The sequence below is a fragment of the Columba livia genome, chromosome 8 (assembly GCF_036013475.1).
Source record: "Columba livia isolate bColLiv1 breed racing homer chromosome 8, bColLiv1.pat.W.v2, whole genome shotgun sequence".
In the NCBI taxonomy this organism is placed as follows: Eukaryota; Metazoa; Chordata; class Aves; order Columbiformes; family Columbidae; genus Columba; species Columba livia.
Window position 1 is genome coordinate 8,219,653 of NC_088609.1, and position 19,854 is coordinate 8,239,506.

A 19,854-nucleotide genomic window follows, 5' to 3' on the forward strand; every position below is an offset into this window, starting at 1 on the left:
CCATATTTTCAAGTATTTTGTTCCAGAAAAGGCCTCCTGCTGCCATGTGCTAACAGGACACCCATGCCATTGGCAAATTAACGCAGGGCACAATTTTAGAAACCAGTAAGGCTGCTCCAAGCCAAACCCATCGTGACTGCAAAGAGCATATTCAACAAAACCAAACGCCTTGTGCACCTTCCCCTGGAAACGGCCCCGGAGCAGCCCAGAGGGACCCGTGTGGGCATCACGGCCCGGGCAGCATTGACAGCCCGCTCAGCCAATCAGAGCCGCGCCTTTTCGCGTTTTCCCCGCCCCTCGTCCTTCCCGCGGTTCTTCTCCCAGCGCCGCGTCGATTGGCCAGCACTGCCTCCCGGAAGCGCGGGCTATCGCTTCCGGCCGTTGCTAGGCGACGTGGCCCCCGGTAGCTTCCGGGTGGCGGGGTCTATTTCCGGGAGCGCGGCGGCGTTACCGGGGGAGGGTGTTGGGATCACCATGAGCACCATGTTTGCCGATACTCTCCTCATCGTCTTCATCTCCGTGTGCACCGCGCTGCTGGCCGAGGGTGAGTGCTGGGCCGCCGCGGGGCGGGCTGCGGCGTCCTCCCCTCAGCGGGCCGGTGGGGCCTGTCTCGGCTGGGCCCTGGAGGCCTGGGGAGGCCTTGGGGCCGGTCCTGGCCCTGGCCCGGCGGTGCCGTCCGTAGGAGGCACGGGGAGGACTCGGGGTGGCAGTGAGGGGGCTGGCTGGAGGCGGTGCCTTCTCCGAACAGGACAGTGAGAGTGTGGAATGAGGTTCGGTTACTCAACGGTGAGTAACTCCTGAACAGAACGCACCCCTGGTGTGAAGTGGTCGGAATGGGGCTTGTTGGGTCTAGGAAAATGAAGATTACGAGAAGGACATGCAAAAATCACCTGAACTTGTGATGTTGGTGACTCATATTGAGAAGGTTTTTTTCAATGGCAGGTGTTGAAATCGGTGCAACTTCTTAAATACAATTTAAATTATTACCTTTTGGTGTAGTCAAAGTCAGAAGCAGCTCCCTCTTCCCAGCACTAATCTGTATCCCAAAATCTCCTTTGTACCAGAGCTGCAAGACAGCATCTTTGGGTGTTCAAGGGCAGGGAGTGTCCCAGGTGGAATATGATATTTACTTGCTTTTTATGAGGCCTACTGCACTGCATTTGATGTTAGGTGCTGTATGCATCCATTGTTTTTTGTAGCACAAAGCTGTGTTGGCCTCAGAAGCACCTACAGGGTTGCCTTCTCTACAGCCGGTGATCCCAGGGACTCGGCAGCACAGCCCTGTTGACAAACCACAGCCAAAAAAGGGCCAAAAGTTTTGTGTAGGAGCTCGGATTAAACTCTTCACAAACCACTGGTTCTGCATTTGTGGCACAACTTGTTTTGATCATGACTGAGTGGAAGAACTTAGACTGGAGCACCTCTCAAGGTCTCTTCTAGCCTACTACATCTGTTTTCCTTTTCAAAATGTGATCCTGCTAATGGGCAGGTCCTGGTAGGAGTGGGAATTGTTCCTCAAGCCTTAATTAGGCACTATAAAAATGCGGAACACAAAAATGTTGATTGCCGTAATCAGTCTCTGGTTTTAAGGTGAGCAACAGCAGGTAGAAATGAGCATGAAGGAACTGAATGAGTCCCACAAAACTCAGAGAGCTGGTACGTTTATTTTATGGCCACTATTGCTACGTGAAACTTGAGAAGAGGATTTGAAGGAAAGTGATGATATAGCTTGCTGGTGCTTTGTGATACCTTTGCCATATTAGAATGTGTTTTTGTAGATGTGACATGTACTTTTTTTTTTGTATATGTGTTTACTAACTTGTGTCCTTCTTATTGTAAGAGATCTCTACTTACCTGGTTACTTGCTGCATGCTTGTTTCAGGTATAACTTGGGTGCTGGTATACCGAACAGACAAATACAAGAGATTAAAGGCTGAAGTGGAAAAACAGAGTAAGAAATGTAAGTACTCTTTAGACTCTAGAAAGCATGTCTTGCTGCTCCTGTTACATCCTGCTTTAGCAGATGACAAATTGAATGGCCTTAATAGGAGCTTAATTTTACAAGGTACACAAATCCATACGGGGGGCGGGGATTCATTCTGTCCTTGATTCTTTTGCTGGAGGGAGGGTTAGTGCAAAAACCTATTATGTGTCTGAATTGGCTCTCCTCTTAATGGAGAACTGGAGGGGCATAAGAGATCAGTATTGCCCTCTTTTCTTCTGAACATGAGTAGCCAGTATCTGTATATGCAGATTCTTTTAGAAGCCTGAAATAAGTTCAAAGATGCAGTTTCTGCTTTTCAAGGGTGGTGAAGAATTTGAGATCTATATTAAGAAAGAACTAGGGTTGAATAATGAATACCATGAGAGGAAAGCATTGTACATAAAGAGTGAAAGTGATGATTAATGGTGGGGATGAGTAAAGACAAAGTCATGATAGAAAGGTCTGAGCTATCAGCTGATGTAAAAATAGATTATACTAGTGTAAACTGGAAACAAACAGAATTGATTAGGAAAAAGGTCTCAGGTTACTTCCACGGAGAGCACATTTGAGAGGCCTGGGAGAAGTTAAACAAAGTGTGAGGGAGAAAGGGAATAGGGAGCTGAAGGTGAGCAGTCAAAAGAGATGCACTGGATATTTTTATAAAAGAAATGGTAAACAGGACAGTCTGAGCATGGCGTGTTTCAATGGTCTGTATTGGAAGCCAAGTAGCAGAGGAGAAATTCAGCTGACTGTTCAAACTCTGTTGTATGTACCCTACATAGGTTGCAGCTGTAAGAGACAACACACAACAGCTGGGGCCAAACCTGAGCTGGTTTTACCTTAAAAAGATTTCGCCATGATTTCAGTGCTCTTACTATGCCAGGGAACAATATTATCAAAGTGTGCTCTTTGCAGTCTAGCTTTTTCCAGCCTTCCCTTGGGCAAAATAAACTGAGAAGTTGAAGTATAGTCATACTTGTGTCGAAGCTCCTGAATCAGGGGCTTTTGTCATCCCAGCAGTATCAGATGGGGATTGCATCTCTGCCTGCCTTGCTTTCATCCTGCTTGGCTGAAAATGTGTGGGGTAGAATTAGCCCCAGAAGAGCAAGTTAGAGAAGTAGTTGAAACCCAGCTGAAAACTTAATATCCTGGTGTGTTTGTGCTATGGAACTCTGAAAGCAGTTCGCAGGGCTTAATCTCTGGGGTTTAATGATTGCTGTAAGAGTTTAATGCTGTTTGTTTTTATAGCTCTCCTGGTATCTAGGCTATAATCTGTGAAGGGAAAGATGTGAGGCTTATGCATCTCAATTAGTTTCTAACCTCCTTGTTTGACTTCCCTACCCCCAACCAAAAAAAAAAAAAAAAGTAAAACTGAATAAAGAGTCACTAAAAATCTAGCTTTGAATTTTTTTTTCCCACTGCACTGAGGACATCTGGCTGACCCGATGGCTTACAGACAACTTGCAGAGTAGACCACTTGAGCCACACCTTTCAACTGTTATCTAACACATCTGAAACAGGAAAAAACACATTCGAGACCTTTAAGCTCTCCCATGAGAGTCCTAGCAGTCCTGAGGATTTGTAAAAACAAATGGGCCAAGCAGTGTGCTGGAGCAGACATTGTTACTCACAGCCATTTGTGTTGTCTCTTCCTGTCCTCTCACTTCTGTTGAGAGGCATAGGATTATCTGAACCTGCTGCAGAGATTATAGTAAGTGTTCTGGAGTAAATTTGCAAGGCTGAAGGCTATCTAGAATTGCTGCCACTTTGTGTCATGTATGTTTCAACAGACATGCTTGTGCAACTGGCTTAGAGTTACTTGTTCTGCTCAAACCGTGAGGGAATAAGGGCTGTAGAGTTCCTCGGGGTTGGTATGAGGCTCAATAGCACTGCACAGAGTGGAGCTGAGGTCTGGAGAAGCCTCATGTTGGGGCTGGGAGCAGTAGGTGGACCTGAGTCAGTGTTGTCCAGTTGGGGTTAGAGCTTGGGGCCATGGGGTTATGTGGACTAGGGTTTGGATGGATTGATTGGGATCCCCAGCTGGATTTGCATAAGGAAGGTTGTGGAGGAAGCGTTCTGTGAGCACTGGGTGTGTTGTGTCATTTGGCACCTCTCTCCAGCATTCCCTCTGAGCAGACTTCCCTGTTTTTTCCCCTTGTGCTAGCCTGCCCATCAGAGATATGTGTGTTCTTTGGAAAAAACAATTGTGTCTTACTACATTACCTAAACATCATCTCTTCTGTGGTATCTTGTCTGGGCTAGTGTGGTTTTCTTAGAAGTTGTGACTGATTCACATATCACAGGCATTTCAGAAGGCAGCAGTACAAATCCCTTTGTGATTTGGAAGGCCTGCTGTATTTATTTCACCTGTGCTTGGAAATCAAGGCTAGAAGATCTGTGCTGAGCTAGGACTTCATATGGGAGGAGAGTCATAATGCTCAGATCCCTGAGCTGATTCTGTGAGCTCACGAGGAGCCAAGTCTATCCATTGGTAGAGTAGATATGGTACAGATACATAGAGGTTACAGTAAAAAGAGGTTGCTATCTGTTGTTAGACCACAGCCATGCACATCATCCTCACTTCTTACAGTACTCTTGTTATAAGTCTTAAAATGTCTCTTCCTTTGTGGAAAAACTGCTCTTGCTGTCAGCAGAAGAGCCTTTGCAGATGAACAGTCCATTTGCTGTGTAATAATTTCATTATGTTGGCTTTGTGCTAGCCTTTTTTGCTGCAGTGGTTGTTGCTTGCAGATGCTTGCTAAGTGTCTGATTTGGGGTTTTAGTAATGTTGAGCTTAGGCTCCTACTTTAAAATATTGGAAATGCTTCAGTACTAATTAATTGAAGAATGGAGAGGCTGTAGCTTGCCTCCAATGCTTGGACAGCATTTCCCCTGAGAATGCCTGCCCGTGAAGAAGGGATGTATGAGAACACAGGCTTTCCTGTATTCTGCTTCCAATTGCAGATAATCGGGAGCAGAGCTTGCCACAAAGCTCTTTTGATTACAGTTGGTGAATCAAAAGTACTGTCTAATACTAATGACAAATTAGCAAGGGTCACTTGAGCCAAAATTGTCCCCAGACTGCTCAGTTAACAATGTATTGAGCTCTTGAGAGAGTTTAAAATTAACCCCTTAAGTATTCTGATAGCTTGTCTAGGGTTTTGAATTTTTAAAAAATTATTTCTAAGTGTCTGGTGGGGCCAAATTTGCTGGTTTATAACATGTTGATTTTTCAGTATGTTGTCAGTCATACCTAGCTTCCTTTTGTGACCCTGTTCTCTAGAGGAATAAAATGTTTTGTTTGGTGTGTGAAAAAGGGGTGGTGGTGTCGCTATGTAGAAATGATAGTATGTCTATCTTTTCACTTGGCAGTGGAAAAGAAGAAGGAAACAATAACTGAATCAGCAGGCCGGCAGCAGAAAAAGAAAATAGGTAAGACTGGGAGAGGAGTGCGGTGCCCCAAGAATGGGAGAAAGTGGAGAAATTTGTGGAAGTGATTATCCTGCCTTTCAAAACTATTTATTTAAAGTGGTACTAGGGCTGGTTCTTGGCCTGGTGACAAGAATATGAACACTTTTGCTTTCCTCTTCCAAGACAGGAGAGATCTAGCCTTCTGATGGTTTTAGGCAGATGCAGAGAAGGGCAGCATCCCCGAGAGTAGCAGCACTTCTTGCTGAACCGGTTGCCTTTCTCTCTGATTTAAGCCTTTATATCCACAACTGTTATTAAGTTCTGTTGTCAAAGCTCTTTGCTGCAGTGCACTGTCAGCTTGCAGTGTCTGTGATTGCGTGATTTGTGGTGTGTTTTTTTTTTAAATATTTTTTTTCTCATTTGTATACTTCAGAGCTGAAGGTGTTTGCATGTTAACTGTTACTGCACTTAGATTTATTTCAGGTTTGATAAATGAGTCTTGCTTAATTTTTAGATAGTGATTTGTTTTTTACTATTCTTATTGTGAATAAACTTAAGTCTTTCTGGATAAAAGTAACTTTACGTACTGAACTATGCAAGAACAACATGGTATAAGTTTAATGGATGTAAGCTTTAAAAAGTTCTGTTATCTGCAGGACTCTAAAACGTGCAGCAAAGCTCAGTTAAATTATTACAGACATTGTGGCAGGAACGCTTCTGAGAGCTCCTGGGAGTTGGTTTCCTCATTCTTCTCTAACACCAGGTAGCTGGATTAGTCATTTGATCTGTACAAAGCTTGGGGATAATTATAAACATATCTTCAAACAGTTCTTCCAAGGTATAAAGCCTGTTATCATTAGACTCCTGAAGGAACAGGAGCCAAAATTCTTCCTCTTGTGCATTTTTAGTTCTAATATTGAATAATCCCTGCATGGGATGACTCGTACTTAGTGGATAAGACAACTTTTTAATGTTACATGTGGTCACTTTTCAATGTAGCAATGTTGGTTTTTTTAGGGCACCATCCAAGCTGTATTACTAGCAGATGATATTTTACTTGTGCTTGGACTAAACTAATAAACAGTAGAACCTGAGGAATTCAGATGCCCCACCATTTTTTTTATACACTGAAATAATCTTGTTTTGCAAATGAAAAACAAAGCACAAAGGGACTAAGAACAGAACTTAGGAAATGACCACTGATTTTGTTTGCTATGATGCTTGCTGGCCAAGCCTGAAACACTGAGACTTTTTTTTGGTTTTGTTTTGTTTTTTTACAAGTGCTGCATAACTTGAGCATCTCATTTGTCTTCAGGCAAAGCCGAGTTCTTAGTGTTTCTGAAAAATCAGGCCCTGAATGTCAAGCTCGGCATCCAGAAAATGACTCGCAGCTCTTAACTGCTGTTGAAATCTCTGGTTCCAGTAACTTACTGGATGTCAAATCATTCTGTGAGATGTAGCGTTGTTGTAACAGCTAATTTGCTTGTGCCGTAGTTCCTTTACATTCTACCATTCTAGTTTGAAAAAAGAAGAGCTAAGGCTTTCCAAATAAGTCACGTCTGTGGTACAGACCTGCTTCAGCTGCATCTGTTTTTGCACAGAATAAGGCAGGAGGTGTGTGTATGATATTGCATGGTTATTGAAGGGATGAATCATGGTTATGCACAAGGAGGTACGGTGAAAGTTGCATGGGAAGGCTTAAGTTGGTGTTTCCTACTTGCCAAACTTTTGAAGTGTAAAGTGAACCAACTTTGGTCACACTGTGTTTGCATCACATTTCACGTGGCTGGAACAGGATGCCTTTAACATCGTGTTGCAGCCTTCTGTCTTTTCAGCTTAAGGAGTGTGTTTGTTGGCTTAAACTTTGCTATCGCTTTCTGTGTTCCGTGTGCCCCTGGAAGAAAAGACAATGATGTTCCCAGGAGTCCTGGGAACCTGAGTCCTGGTTAGGCAGCAAAAGAAAAACAAAACAAAAAAACCCAATGCTAGCAAATAAGATTATTGCTGTATCCTTGTGGTTTGTGTTCCAGTGAGCAGAATGAGATGATTTTTGAGTCCAAGGTGCTGCTTTTTCACCTGGTCCTCTTTCTTTGTGCCTCTACTTGGCTGTACAGCAAAGCACTTAAAGTCTGCTTATGTATAACTTGGGCAGGAATAGACCATTTGTGTAAGGTGGTTGGACATCTGAAGACTGCTTGTTTTGAATTTGTAGAAGTGGGTGCAGAGCAGGTCAGGTATTTTGGGGGATCTGGGCTGTATTCTTTATCCCTATGTAACCTTTAGCCCTTCTAAATAGATGGTTAGTTATGTAGCAGAGGGGAAAAAACAAGTATTTGTGCCAAATGTGATTCCTAAAGAGCTGGCCTGTGGTTGCTGAAATGTCCCAGAACAAAACTCTCCACCTGGGTCAGGAAGCAGGTGTCTGGAAAGATCCTGCTGGAGTGGATGGTTTGTAGTTAAGAGCAATTGCAAATTGCAATGAGGATTCTAAGAAATGGGATGAGAATGCTGCTATTGCTTTTCTTGACACTTACTGCGAGTCCCTGTGTTTAGCCGGGGCTTGGAAGATAATTGTGGAGCTTTGGTGCTGTGGGCCTCTTGTAGTGAAGCTTCAGCAGGGATCCACTGGACAACTCACATGCTGGATAGCCTTTGACAGTCCTTCTGCATCTTCCTTCTCTTTGCTCACATTGTTTTTTTGATATTTCTTCATAGTCCACATTCTTTCTTCAGCTAGGTGTTGGTCCTAAGCCCTGGCTGCCCCTCTGGATCCCCAATCTGAGAGGAGCATAGTGGACAAGGGACAACGGGGTTGTGGGACAAGAAAGGTGACAGGTGGTGGATAATTCTCAAGGCCGAAGTAGTCTTCAAATGAGGAGCGTGGAAAATACTCTCTCAGAAAACTGTGGGTCTTTGAAGTTTGTGGCGACTTAAAGACGGACTAAATTTCCAAAGTAGTATTTTGAAGTATTCTTTTCAAAGCATAGCAATAAAAAAGTACTGACATAGTGAAATTCATGTAAAAGATACCTTTCCTCTTTAGAGAATCTTTTGGGTGTGACAAGGGTCCAAAATTCATTATTAAGACCAGCAAGATAGTAGCCTTGCTGAAGTGTGGCTCCCAGCTTTGTGTATGATTTTGGAGTCCCTTCTGACATCTCCAAAATGAAATTTTTACTTATCTAATGTATTTTATGATGGTTAGCCTGGTGTGCAGCAAATTGAGACCGCTCTCTTTTGGAAGTGTGATACAGAGGCACTGTCTCTGTTTTCTGGCAGTGTTGTTGATGTTATTGTGTTAGTTGGTTGAGTTAGCAAATTTGACATTCTGTGCATTTCTTCCAAAAGTGCTGAATGTGTGATTCTAGCCTCCTCCTCTTTTGTGCCTGCTTTGCTGTATGCTGCTGTAGTGGAGAAGCAGTTGACTATGTACGGTTTTTCACTTTATACTGTCTGGCGTAGAGTGCTGGAGTTGGTTTTGGGAGTGTTATTTGTTTGGAGAGCCAAAAAGGTTAAGTCTTCCTGGAAATGAAAACACTCTGGTTTCTAGGTTGGTATAACTGATCATAACTGTTGTTGTTTTTGTCTTTCCAGAGAGACAAGAAGAGAAACTGAAGAATAACAACAGGGACTTGTCAATGGTAAGAAAATTAAAGCCATTTCCCAACTGCTGAAGATTTCAATCAGCTTTCCAACAGAAAGACTTTGGTTGGCAGACATAGCGACCTTTCCTCCGGAAAGGTCCTTCTGGATTCTCTATAATGGCTACAGACTGTAGTATGAGTCACAGAGTTCTCCAGCAGTAACTGCCTCATCTCATGCCCAATCTTAGCTGTTTTCATCTTTATAAGTCTCCATGATGTTTTCAAAGTAGAATTAATTTGTCTGACTTCTTCTTGTAAGTTCCCCTGCTCACTGGTTGTATGGGCTTAAGGAAAAAACAAAACAAAAACCCAACAATCTGGGGAAGGTAACAGGACAATTCTTGAGCACTTTTCTCCCCAAAAAAAACAGCTCTTCACCTTAGTGATCCACTCTGACTGGCTTTATACCCAACTATTGACCAAATTTTGGGTGTTCTTCAGTCACTTTTTACAATCCCTCTGGCCTTCTGGATCATTTTTTTTTCCTTCTAGATTCCAGTGATGTTGTACAAAGCCTGTTCTTAAGAGTGTGAGCCCATCATCCCTCAGCGTAAGCCTGTTGTTTTGATTATCTCTGGCCTTTCTGCTTGCAGGTTCGGATGAAATCCATGTTTGCCATTGGCTTCTGCTTCACGGCCTTGATGGGAATGTTTAACTCAATGTAGGTATCAAATTTCTGGATTTGTGTTAAATTGTCATGGTAAATATATTCTCTACATTCTGTTTATCACCCAAAGTGTTATAGTGACAGTCCATCCAAAACCCATCACTAATCTGTATAAAATGGATAAATATTTTGTATGCAGATGCAGTTGTTTGGTCAACACACACATGTTTTGCTCAAGAGGGAACACTGCATGCTGAATGGAATAAAATTGAACAAATTGCATTCAATCTAGACACAATTCTAACATCCTTTTTGCTTGGGAACATCTTGACAGGTTTGGTAATGTCAGGCAAGCAGCTACAGTCTTCAGCGTCTTCGCTGTAGTAGTGTGACCAAATAATGCTCTTGCAAGCAAAACTGGGTCAGCTCCCTTGCCCTTAGAAATGAGCTATAATTGCAGAGTTTGTTGCCCTACTTAAGGTGATCGGAATTAAAATACTAACAGGTCCAGGCATGGGCTCTAATCTTCCTCTGCTTTAAAAATGACCTGGGATAGGTCTGTTTTTTTTTTTAAAAATAACAAAGACATAAAAAGCCCAAACTGGTTTGCGCAGTTATAGGCAGCTTTTTTTTTTTCAGACATGCAAAACTGAAAGACTCTGCTTGACTTTTAAAACTTGATTCAATCTTGAAATGTGACCTTCCCATTGGCTGTTAAATCTGAAGATAACATAAATATGGTTAGTATAACCCTTGGGAGGCTGCTTAATATCTGGGCAATACACTTGTCATGCAAATAGGATTTTACATTCTTGGGCCCCAAAACCTTTGGCCTCTGTGCTGGCAGTCGCCAGGATACAGTCAATTGTTATTTTACTGCAGATCTGTGGGTGGAAAAATTGCAAATGGGGTAACATAATAACAGAAGTGTCACTGTATGGACTCTTTATTTATTCAGCTTAGTCAGACTTCAGCATCTAGCATTCCCTGGAATGCTGTGAAACCGAGCAGAGGAGCACAGCACTAAAGGACTTTAAAATTCGGGTACAATCTTGAGTCATTGATGGCTCATTTAACTGCAGCCCTGAATGGGGATGAAGGTGCATCGTGAGTCATGTGCTGAGCAGCATAGTATCTTTGGGGGGGGTTTAGTGCTGTACCTGATGCTTTCAGGTGCTTGCCTAGCTATTCGGTGCAATACCAACACCACCAGCACCCCTGCCCCTGAAACAAACTGAAAAAACTCGGCCTACTCTGTCTACTTTCCTTGAATGGGAAGAGGCAATTCTGAGTTTGCTGTGACTGACAAGTATTACAGGAGTTTAAGAGTTTTAGGAAGGAATTGATTTTGGTTAAATCCTGTCTGGCTCCTCCTTCCATAAATATTAACCTAAAAATCAGTGTATTGGTTTCTTCTCCTTCAAGACCACAAAGTTTACTTGTCTTGTTCTTTTTTTGCGGATTCCTGCCCACAGAGACCATGCTACAAGCCAAAGAGCTGACATGAAGCTTTTGGGCACATCTTTCCTTTAACTGCCTCTTTCTTTGGAGGGAGCCTGAACATGAGCAGCAGGAGTATCCAGAGAGCTCACTGATGGAACTGAAATAGCTTTCTTGCGAATAGCTGAGGCTATTGAATTAAAATATAGATTTGGCCGTCTTGCCTTTGGGCCTAAATAGACAATTTTTTGTTCCTGGTCTCAGTACAAGGTAGCAAGTGCATTTGTATCAGAAGGGCAGCTTTGGTGGGTTGTACTTGCACTGCCTGAAGCTTATAGAATGGTTTGATGGAGCTGATTTTCATGTATGTACTGTCATTTCTTGACATGGCATTAAGAGCAGCTGCTTGTCTTGGGAGCAGAGAACTTCAGTTATGAATTCAGGAGGCTCTTTGGCTTCCTCTGGGAAGCTGCTGGAGTCAGGTCATCCATAGAGGTGCTCTGGGTGTGGTATGAAAAGGGGAAAAAGGTCAGTTGACACCTGCAGTGTCTACAGCCTCATTTGCTTGCCTTTCCTGTTCTTGATTGAGTTTGTTGCTCTGAGGGACAAAAGGAGCAGGAATTGCATGGGAAGTAGTACGATGTGCCACGCTTTGGACAAATACTATGCAGATGCTGCTGCTCTGTCACTGGGCACCTCACCTCTGCCAAGTGCCAGCTTAGCCAAAATGGAAATGGCTGTGATGACTTCCTCTCTTCCTTGGAGTTTCAGTAGTAATGGGGCAGCAGGGTGGACTGTAGTGAAAGGGTGCGTATGTGTCAAGAAGGCTGGTTTAAACTGTAAGAGCAGAATGCTGTGCTGAGGATAAGCAACTGAATGACTGTTGTGGCTTAAAGTATGCTAGGCCAGTGAGATCTGTAGCAGTGCTGGCCTCCAAGCAGATGGGATTTCTCCTGGGAGAAAAATTAGATTCTGTGTGTCTCAATTTTCTCTTGTCAGAAACTTTTAAATGCAATCATTCTGTCCTACTCCAGGAGTTGTGTATTTCAGTACCCCTTTGTGATAACTGTGAAAACCTGCTGGAATTAAAAGCAGGTGCCTTGGGGTGCTACTGCTGAAGAACTTGTCATTCTCACAGCAGGAATAACGCAGAATTTTAAGCCACTGGGGGATGTTACAGGGAGATAAACATCCGTTCCTAGCTCTTTAGCCAAACTGCCTGTGAGATGTAAACAAAGTTGGCGTGTGTTTGAGCTGTAGCTGTGTGAATGTATCTCCACAGGAAAGAACGCTCATTTAGGATATCTTGAAACAAGAAACACCTGTTAGAAAACCAGCACATGCAGAGAAAATAACATTCAAATATGCACATGCTGATGAGGCATCATACACACTTACTTCAAAAGACTGGGTTGCCTGTCTGGGTTGAGAGAAATCTTTGCAAACTGGCCAGAATTCACACTCTGCCTGATGCTCTGGAATGTGGACCTGGAGGAGTTCCAGGAGTGGGACAGGCTGCTTGGAATATGTGATATCGTCCTGCATCTGCACTGCGTTCATCTTCAGAGCTAACACAGAAGAGTGTTGGTATTAAAAAGCATTCTGTTGGTGGCTCTTACACATCCTTCTTCTGCTGAGATGTATAGCTGCTCTAGTAAAGGAAAGGGTGTCTTTGGTTTATGCTCTGCCTAAAAAAACGCTCTTTTGCTTAAAGCAAAGAGTCCATCTTCTTGCAGTGGCTGCAATACAGCAGGGTGATAGTCATCCATCTTTTGGTCAAGTGCTGACTGTTATGGGAAACAATCTGCTAAATTTGACTTTTAAATATAATGTACCAGTAAACTGCAAAACACAAACCAAGACTTTATGAACCCAACAGCTTGTTCAGCTGATCACTTAAATCACTATGAAACACTTCAACTATGGCAAAACTGTTGTTGAGGGAAGCCTACTCACCCTGTGGATGACTGGGTGTGAGACAGATGTATTTACCCTCCTTGTGTGTACATAGAGGTGGGCTGGGGAGGGCAGTGTGGCTTTTTAGCCTTCCACATGGTCTTATCTGCTCTGGTGGCCTGTCAAAGATACTCATTCATTCTATAGCTGAAGGCTCTTTTACTGTTCCCAGTTGTGATCCAGTGTTCTCTTTTCCAGATTTGATGGCCGAGTGGTGGCAAAGCTTCCGTTTATCCCCCTCTCATACATCCAAGGTCTCTCCCACCGCAACCTTCTAGGTGAGGATTACACTGACTGCTCCTTCATCTTCCTCTACATTCTCTGCACAATGTCGATCAGACAGGTGAGTACATTGTTGTGTCTGTTGCATCTCTGGAGCAGGGAAATCACATCTTCATCCATAAAGAGGAGTCTACTACTGCTGTCCAGTTTTGCATGTATAAGGTTGATCTGTTTGTGGTTTTTGTGTTTGCCTTCATTCCCATGTATCATTCAAAGTTATTCTAGATTGGTATTATAAAAACAGCCACTATTCTGGACTGGTGTGGAAGACTTGACTGGAGACTTGTACCAGGGTGCTACGACATTTAGCAGAAATGGATTCTGTCTGTGTCTGATAACTTTGCAGAGTGCAGCACCAAGAGGTTGTCTCCATCAGAAGCCAATTAAATACTCCTTCTTAGTCAGTAATTATGACTTTTAAGTTAATATGAGAAAAGAGAAGTGTAGTATTTTCAAGGGAAACTTCCTTGGTGGCTTGAGGTTCTATCAAGGTTCAATCAGTCCATAAAGCTGGTAGGAAAGTGAGGAAAGAGTTAAACCTGTTCTTTTGGGTTTGTCCTTCCTATTTTTGCTGACTGCCTGACTTTTTTCAGAGTCTTAAGATCTTTACCTTTGGTGTCAAGTCTCTCCCAGTGTTAGGAATGTGGCAGAGAAAGGGGGTCTAGTAGGATGAGCCAAGAGTACGCTACACACAGCTCCTCAGAAGAGATGGTTAGTTCTCTTTTTTTTTTTTTTTGAGAGAGAGAGAGAAGCATCACTGAGAATAAGGGGAAATGCCTGTTCAGGAAGGTTCACAAGCAGTTTAAGTGGCAGAGTGGCTGGTGAGGACAAATGAGACTTCTCAGTGCAACCAGAAGTCTAGGGTTTTTTTGCCAGATTTTCCCAGGGAGTGCTGGGGATAAGTTAGACTCTGGGGGCTGGATGAATGCTGGTAGAATGAGCTGCACATTATCTTCTCTCCTGTATTTGTATTTCCTTTTGCTTTGATTCTCTTTCTGAATTCTTGCTGCTTTTCTCCTTGACCAGCTTGTTGCTTTTCCTCAGGGGGTGCAGAGGCACTTAACCTTTGCTGATCTGCTTTGAGTCTATGGCAGCTGCTGTCAGAAGTTTGGATGAGCTTCATGGAGCCGCTCAGTAACAGAGAGTTCCTTTAGTCAGAGAGTGCATGCTAGTGAATTGAGTTCTCTGTAGCCCTCAGTATCGAGTACTTGTGTCAAAATGGATCTGTGTCTGATCCTATGTGAAAGCAGAAAATTGTAGAATTGTAGAATAAGTTATGTTGAAAGTGTCACTTGGAGATCATCTAGTCCACCCCTCACTTCAAGTGCCAGAGTGCAAAAGGCTAGGGGCTTCCTCATTCTGTTTGCTGCAAGACAAATCTTGTTTCGCTTCCCAGTAGCTGGAGTAGTGTTTGCTACTTCAAAAGAAATGAGACCTTTTAGCGCTTTGGATCATCTTCCTGAATTCCTGTGATGTTGTGGTCTGATGCTGTTCCTTCAGACAACGTTGCAGGGTGCTGCTCTATTACTTACCTGTTACATGAAAGTCCCTTCTTTCCTTTGGTGCAGGTTATTGTATGAAACTAAATAGCACCAACAGCAAGATTTTTCTGCACCCTTTGGTTTGACTGGGGAACTCCCTTGCTGAAAAATCCCCCGTGAATTTTTTTTTGTCCAAAAATATAATTCCTGTGGTTAGTTCTAGTCCTGGGCATTTCCTGCTACTGCCTATTGTGAAATCAGTAGGTGGCATGACCAGAGTGGTGGTCCAGTCTGGCTCTGAGCAGAAATGCTGAGCTGTTTGCAATGGGTTGGGCTTTCAAGAGAAATTCTGGGGGAAAAAAAAATTGCCCTTGTGCTTGAGAGTTCATGCTGAAGGCCCTGTGGTGGACAGAAGTTAATTTGTTGCTTTGGAGAAGGGTTTTGCTCTGAAGTGTTAGATTGCAGTCTTGTTAGTGCTGCCTTACCAGTGTGATGGTGGTTAATTATACCTGCAGTTCTCCAGCTGTTGGGCAGCTCAGTTTCTTCCTCTGTGCTCCATGGAGGGAAGGGCAGGGACTGGCCATGTTAGTCTGTGCAGAAGCTGAGAACTGAAGCTGTGATTGCTGGCATGCTGCTTTTGGCTTTGTTACTGTTTGAAGGAACTTGGATGATAACAGCATTGGGAAGAGCACTTTGAAAGGCTGTGAGAGGCCAGAGGAGAGGGGAAGAAAGTAATTAAGAGCTTAAAATGGTGCCAAAGACTTGCGTTCTCTGCTTTTGATTACCTTGGATGTGAAAGCTTTGTCACCCTTTGTGTTTCACTGGGCAAAAGGGGAAATCTCACCAGGTGAGCTTCAGTTCTCCTCCCTTGGTCTAACAGCTGTTTGATGTGGGATTTAGTGTCTGGCTTGATGCTGCTGACACAGGAGAAGGAGCAGAGATGTACCAAATGTCAGAGAATAGGTTGTGAACAAACTGAGGAGACCATACACCTCTCAGCCTTGCCTTAAATCCTGGAGCTGCCTGGGAAGGGATCAAAGGCAGGGAAGAGAGATGTCCCTGTGGAGCTCAGAAGTAGAGGAACTTGAGTGTGTGAAAAAAGTGACCTGGAGGGTAATGCAGGGGGAGTACGTGAGGAAGGGGAGACTAACAGGACAGTGATTAAACTGACATTAGTGGGATAGGCGGTAGCAGCATCAGGCAGTCTCTTCATGGAGTGATGGGGGTGATAAACTCTTCAAACGGTGACTGGGAAGCTTGCTGGCTGTGACCTGGCCGGCATCTCCCAAAATAGTCAACTTGCAGTGAGTAACTTCCTTTGCGCTGTTCCCAGCTCTCCCTGGCACGTAAATCCTGTCCCCTAGTTCCTCCTGCCTTCCTGTTTGGAGAGAGGAGGGTTGCTGGGAGAGGCCTTCCAAGGGTCCTTGAGCTGTTGGGTTTCAGCTGGGAAAGTCTGTGGCTGGGCTGGGCGGGAGGCATAATGTCAGGGTTACATCCTCTGTCCCCGCTCCTGTTTCTGAGCTCCCAGCCTTCACCTGTGCTGTTTGTGAAGAGGAATACGCTGTTGTTCCTCAGGCGTTTGCTGGTCTTCACTTCCTTTTTACACACGTCTGAACTGTAGATTAGGCTGCTTCTCTCTGAAATCTGTTCCCAGTGGGAACAGGAGCCAGCAATTATCTCTCCTGCCAGGAGTCCACTTTCCCACACCGCCTGATCTTGGGACTGGGAGCCACTCGCTGCCTTGTCTCTGAGGCCCTTGTCTCTGGGTACAAAGACAAAAGCAGAAGCAAGTCTTGTCCTTCCTGCAGTCATTTGAGGGAAAGTTCACAAGAGCTCAGATAGTGAATTTGGATCTTTAAATCTTGCATTCTTCCCTCACTGCTCCTGAAGGTCTTGGTGGTGTTGGAAGTAGACTCTGCAGACTTCCTTGTGCAACATGGCCCACAGCAGACTGGACAAGTTTCTGCTGGACCTTGCCCCAGCCTTGTTTTTTTTCCAGCTGTGTAGACTTGAGGATTGCTGTCTAGCAAAGCTTGCTTCACAGCTAGTGTAGGGGGCCAGCTTTCTCTTGGTACCTGAAGGAACAGGGTGGAAGCAGCACATGCTTCTTTGCTTCAATGGATGCTCAGCTGGTATCACTGCTCCATGAGTGGGGCACTACAAAGCTGGTGGGAGCCCAGCCGTGCCTGCTGCTGACTCTTTAGCACCCTCTGGCGTTGTTGAATCTGCCCGTTAGCTTCTTTTTTCTCCTTCCTGTCAATCTCTTGACTAAGGAGGCTCTGAGAATAGGAACCACAGGAAGGAGCCTCCCACAGTGAAATGTTCTAATACATATTCAGTTGCTGAATATCAGCCAGTGCTTGATTTATGGAGGCCACAGACTAAAACTGATGTAATTCCTTTTCAAGTATTCCCCTCCTTTACTGTTTTGCTTGTGTGTGAATTGAAACCTTCTTTCTTTAGTCTCCACCTGGAATGTTTTCCAACTTTTTTTAAACTTAGCTACTCTGGAATTATGAAGCTCTGTCTGCATTTTGTTTTGGTTTTTTAGTTGGTTCTCATTCCATGATCAAAAAGCTCAAGAACTCTGACCTTCCTATCTGGCCTATCCCAACAGTTATGTTTGAGAGAACACTCAGGCTTGAAGAGAATCCTCTTTCCTTCTTTTATTGTCTTGATAGCCAGGATTCAGCTGGTGCCATGTGGAGGACACAGTTGTTTTCTTCTTTCCCTTGCATCAGATGTCCCTGTTTTGCCAGCACTGCGTGAGCAGCATCTTGAGCTGAAGTTATTTACAGTGAAGGATGAAAGAACTGGTATCTCTTTGTAGTTGCACTGTTGCAAAATTCAAAAGGAATTTCTCAAAAATCAACGAAAACATCGCATTTAAATATTCTGATCTGAGTTTTTAGCTCATGTCTGACTCTGCTACATAATTCTTTCCTTGTTTATTGTTTTCTGTTGAAACACCCTGCTCAGATGCAGATGAGGTCATCTCAATAGGCAGTTTTGGGGTTTTGCTACATGTATACTGTTATATTGCATGTCTCCACCAAGCCATTGTTCTGTCTGCATCACTGGCATTCATGTTAATTGTGTGCCTAAGCTCCTGACTTGGACTTGGCACACGCTCTGGTTGCCATGTTGCTGACCCAAATTGTGGCTATGTTGAGAGTGCCTTCCTCGCCAGCTTGCAGACCCTCAGGCTCTGGTGGCTGCCAGAAAACAGGGTTTCTGTTTTCCAGAAAACAAGGGTACTTGTGAAAACTGAAGGCTGCTATGGTTCTGCCTGTGAGCAGATGTTAGGAACCTGCTCCTGTGTCTGCACTGCAGTTAAATTGCAAAGATAACTCTTGCAAGTTGATTTTTCAACTAATCTGTGTGCAAAGACATTAATGAGGTATCTGCCAACTGATTGTGGTGTGAAGCTGGAGGGAGAAAAGATCTCTCAAGGAAAACATGGATTTAATGATTAGAAGGCTTTTGTTGAGGTGGGGGAGAGTGGCCCAGCTCTAATTGTAGCTGTTGTGGATGGTTGTCTGGCCCTGTGCTAAGCTCTTTTGAATGTACAGGGATAGAGGTCCAATATATACTAGCCAGACTGGTAACACTATGTAGATTAGAACCTGAATTTGTAAAAACTAATGGGAAGGTTGTACTTGTAAGCAGAGTTGTTTTGGTATTTTTTCCCCTTTGTCTCCCTCATCATGGTCTGACAGTATCCTGTTCTTCTGTTCTTGTTTCTGCAGAACATCCAGAAGATGCTCGGTCTTGCTCCGTCCCGGGCTGCCACCAAGCAAGCAGGGGGCTTCCTTGGCCCACCACCTCAGGCAGGGAAGTTCTCCTAAAGCACAGTTACAGCCTTCACAGAAGGTCTGACCAGTGCACAAGACTGTCTTTGGGAGGTAGCAAGATGAGATTCTACACCGGGCTTCACATGTCCAAAAACAACCTATGCAGCATTGGACACGGTCTTGGAAACATCTTCCATTTGGAGTATTCTACCAGCAGTTGTTTGCTCATCAAATCGAGGAAGTTCTCAAAAGATAACTTGACTTTTTGTTTCTGAGAAATAAATGGCATGGGCATGTTGATTTAGATGTCTCTTAATTGTGCTGTAGGACAAGTAGAAATACATTGATGTAGTACAGTTGATTTAGTCTGCGACATGGACATCAACTTGGACAGCAAGAGTGAGATCTGCAAAGTAGACAATTTGGAAAATTCAGAGTAACCACACTGAAGTGACTCTCTTGCCTTAGACGTACTGGCTGTAGTCCTGTGTAGTAGGGAGCTGAGCAAGTAGGTGTGCTGACTTCTCCTTTTGCAAAACTTGCAGCGTGGAGGGTGAGGTTTCTTGTTGGCTGAGGTGATTGGAGGCACTGGAACCTGCCCCTGTGCCAGGCGAATTTAGGAGGTGCCAGGTATTCCTGGACACGCTGTCAGCCTTCATCTTGCTGGCAGAATACAGCCCCACTGAGACTTTTTTTTTTGGTGGCATTACACAGCTTTTGTAGAAGTTGTTTGCTGAGACAGAATCTGCTCAATTACAGAAACAAACCTGGCCTGCAACCTTGAGTAAGCTGTCACGTTTTGCTGGTGCCAGCCGCTGCTACCGAGCCCTTTATTACCAGAGTGGTTATGACAGTGTATTTTTGTTCATAGTCCCTGGTTTACTGCTGAACAGCCTGATGATCAGTATGCATCTTTAAAAGTCTTCCTTCTCCGGCCAGGAAGCTCTCTACGCTGTCTTCTGCTTTGCCAAATAATTCTCAGTTTGAGTCTTGTTGGCTGGAGCCTGCTCACATTGTTTAAAAGGGGTGAATAAATCTTGCTGCCGCTCTCAAGTTAGGCAGCACCCAGAGGAACTATTGATTTCTTGCATCTGTGACTGGAGGTTTATCATGCGGTAACTCTTACTGGGAAGCTGTGATCAGTTGCATGGTGAGGGGATAAATCTGAAATACCTTATGGCAGCATGGAGCATGTGCAATACCATATTAAGTACTAAATATTGAATTAATTCTCATTAATCAGTGTGGGGATCTT

The 19,854-nt window shown here is 44.0% G+C and overlaps 1 protein-coding gene across 1 annotated transcript; it reads left to right on the forward strand.

Annotated features, from left to right (window-relative positions):
* The first annotated feature begins 331 nt into the window (after positions 1-331).
* Positions 332-18,899, forward strand: TMCO1 (transmembrane and coiled-coil domains 1). Its single transcript, XM_005498961.3, has 7 exons — positions 332-544; positions 1,883-1,960; positions 5,357-5,416; positions 8,990-9,036; positions 9,633-9,700; positions 13,241-13,385; positions 18,555-18,899. Exons 1-7 carry the CDS (start codon positions 475-477, stop codon positions 18,651-18,653), a joined length of 567 nt encoding a protein of 188 aa, XP_005499018.1. The 5' UTR covers positions 332-474; the 3' UTR covers positions 18,654-18,899.
* Positions 18,900-19,854: the final 955 nt, after the last annotated feature.

What these genes read in the sequence shown, in the direction of transcription:
- TMCO1 (XM_005498961.3), top strand. Translation starts at nt 475, where the DNA reads ATGAGCACCATGTTTGCCGATACTCTCCTCATCGTCTTCATCTCCGTG. An exon ending in GGAAAAACAGAGTAAGAAAT is followed by an intron (nt 1,961 to 5,356) that starts GTAAGTACTCTT and finishes TTCACTTGGCAG; the next exon opens with TGGAAAAGAAGAAGGAAACA. An exon ending in ATGGGAATGTTTAACTCAAT is followed by an intron (nt 9,701 to 13,240) that starts GTAGGTATCAAA and finishes TCTCTTTTCCAG; the next exon opens with ATTTGATGGCCGAGTGGTGG.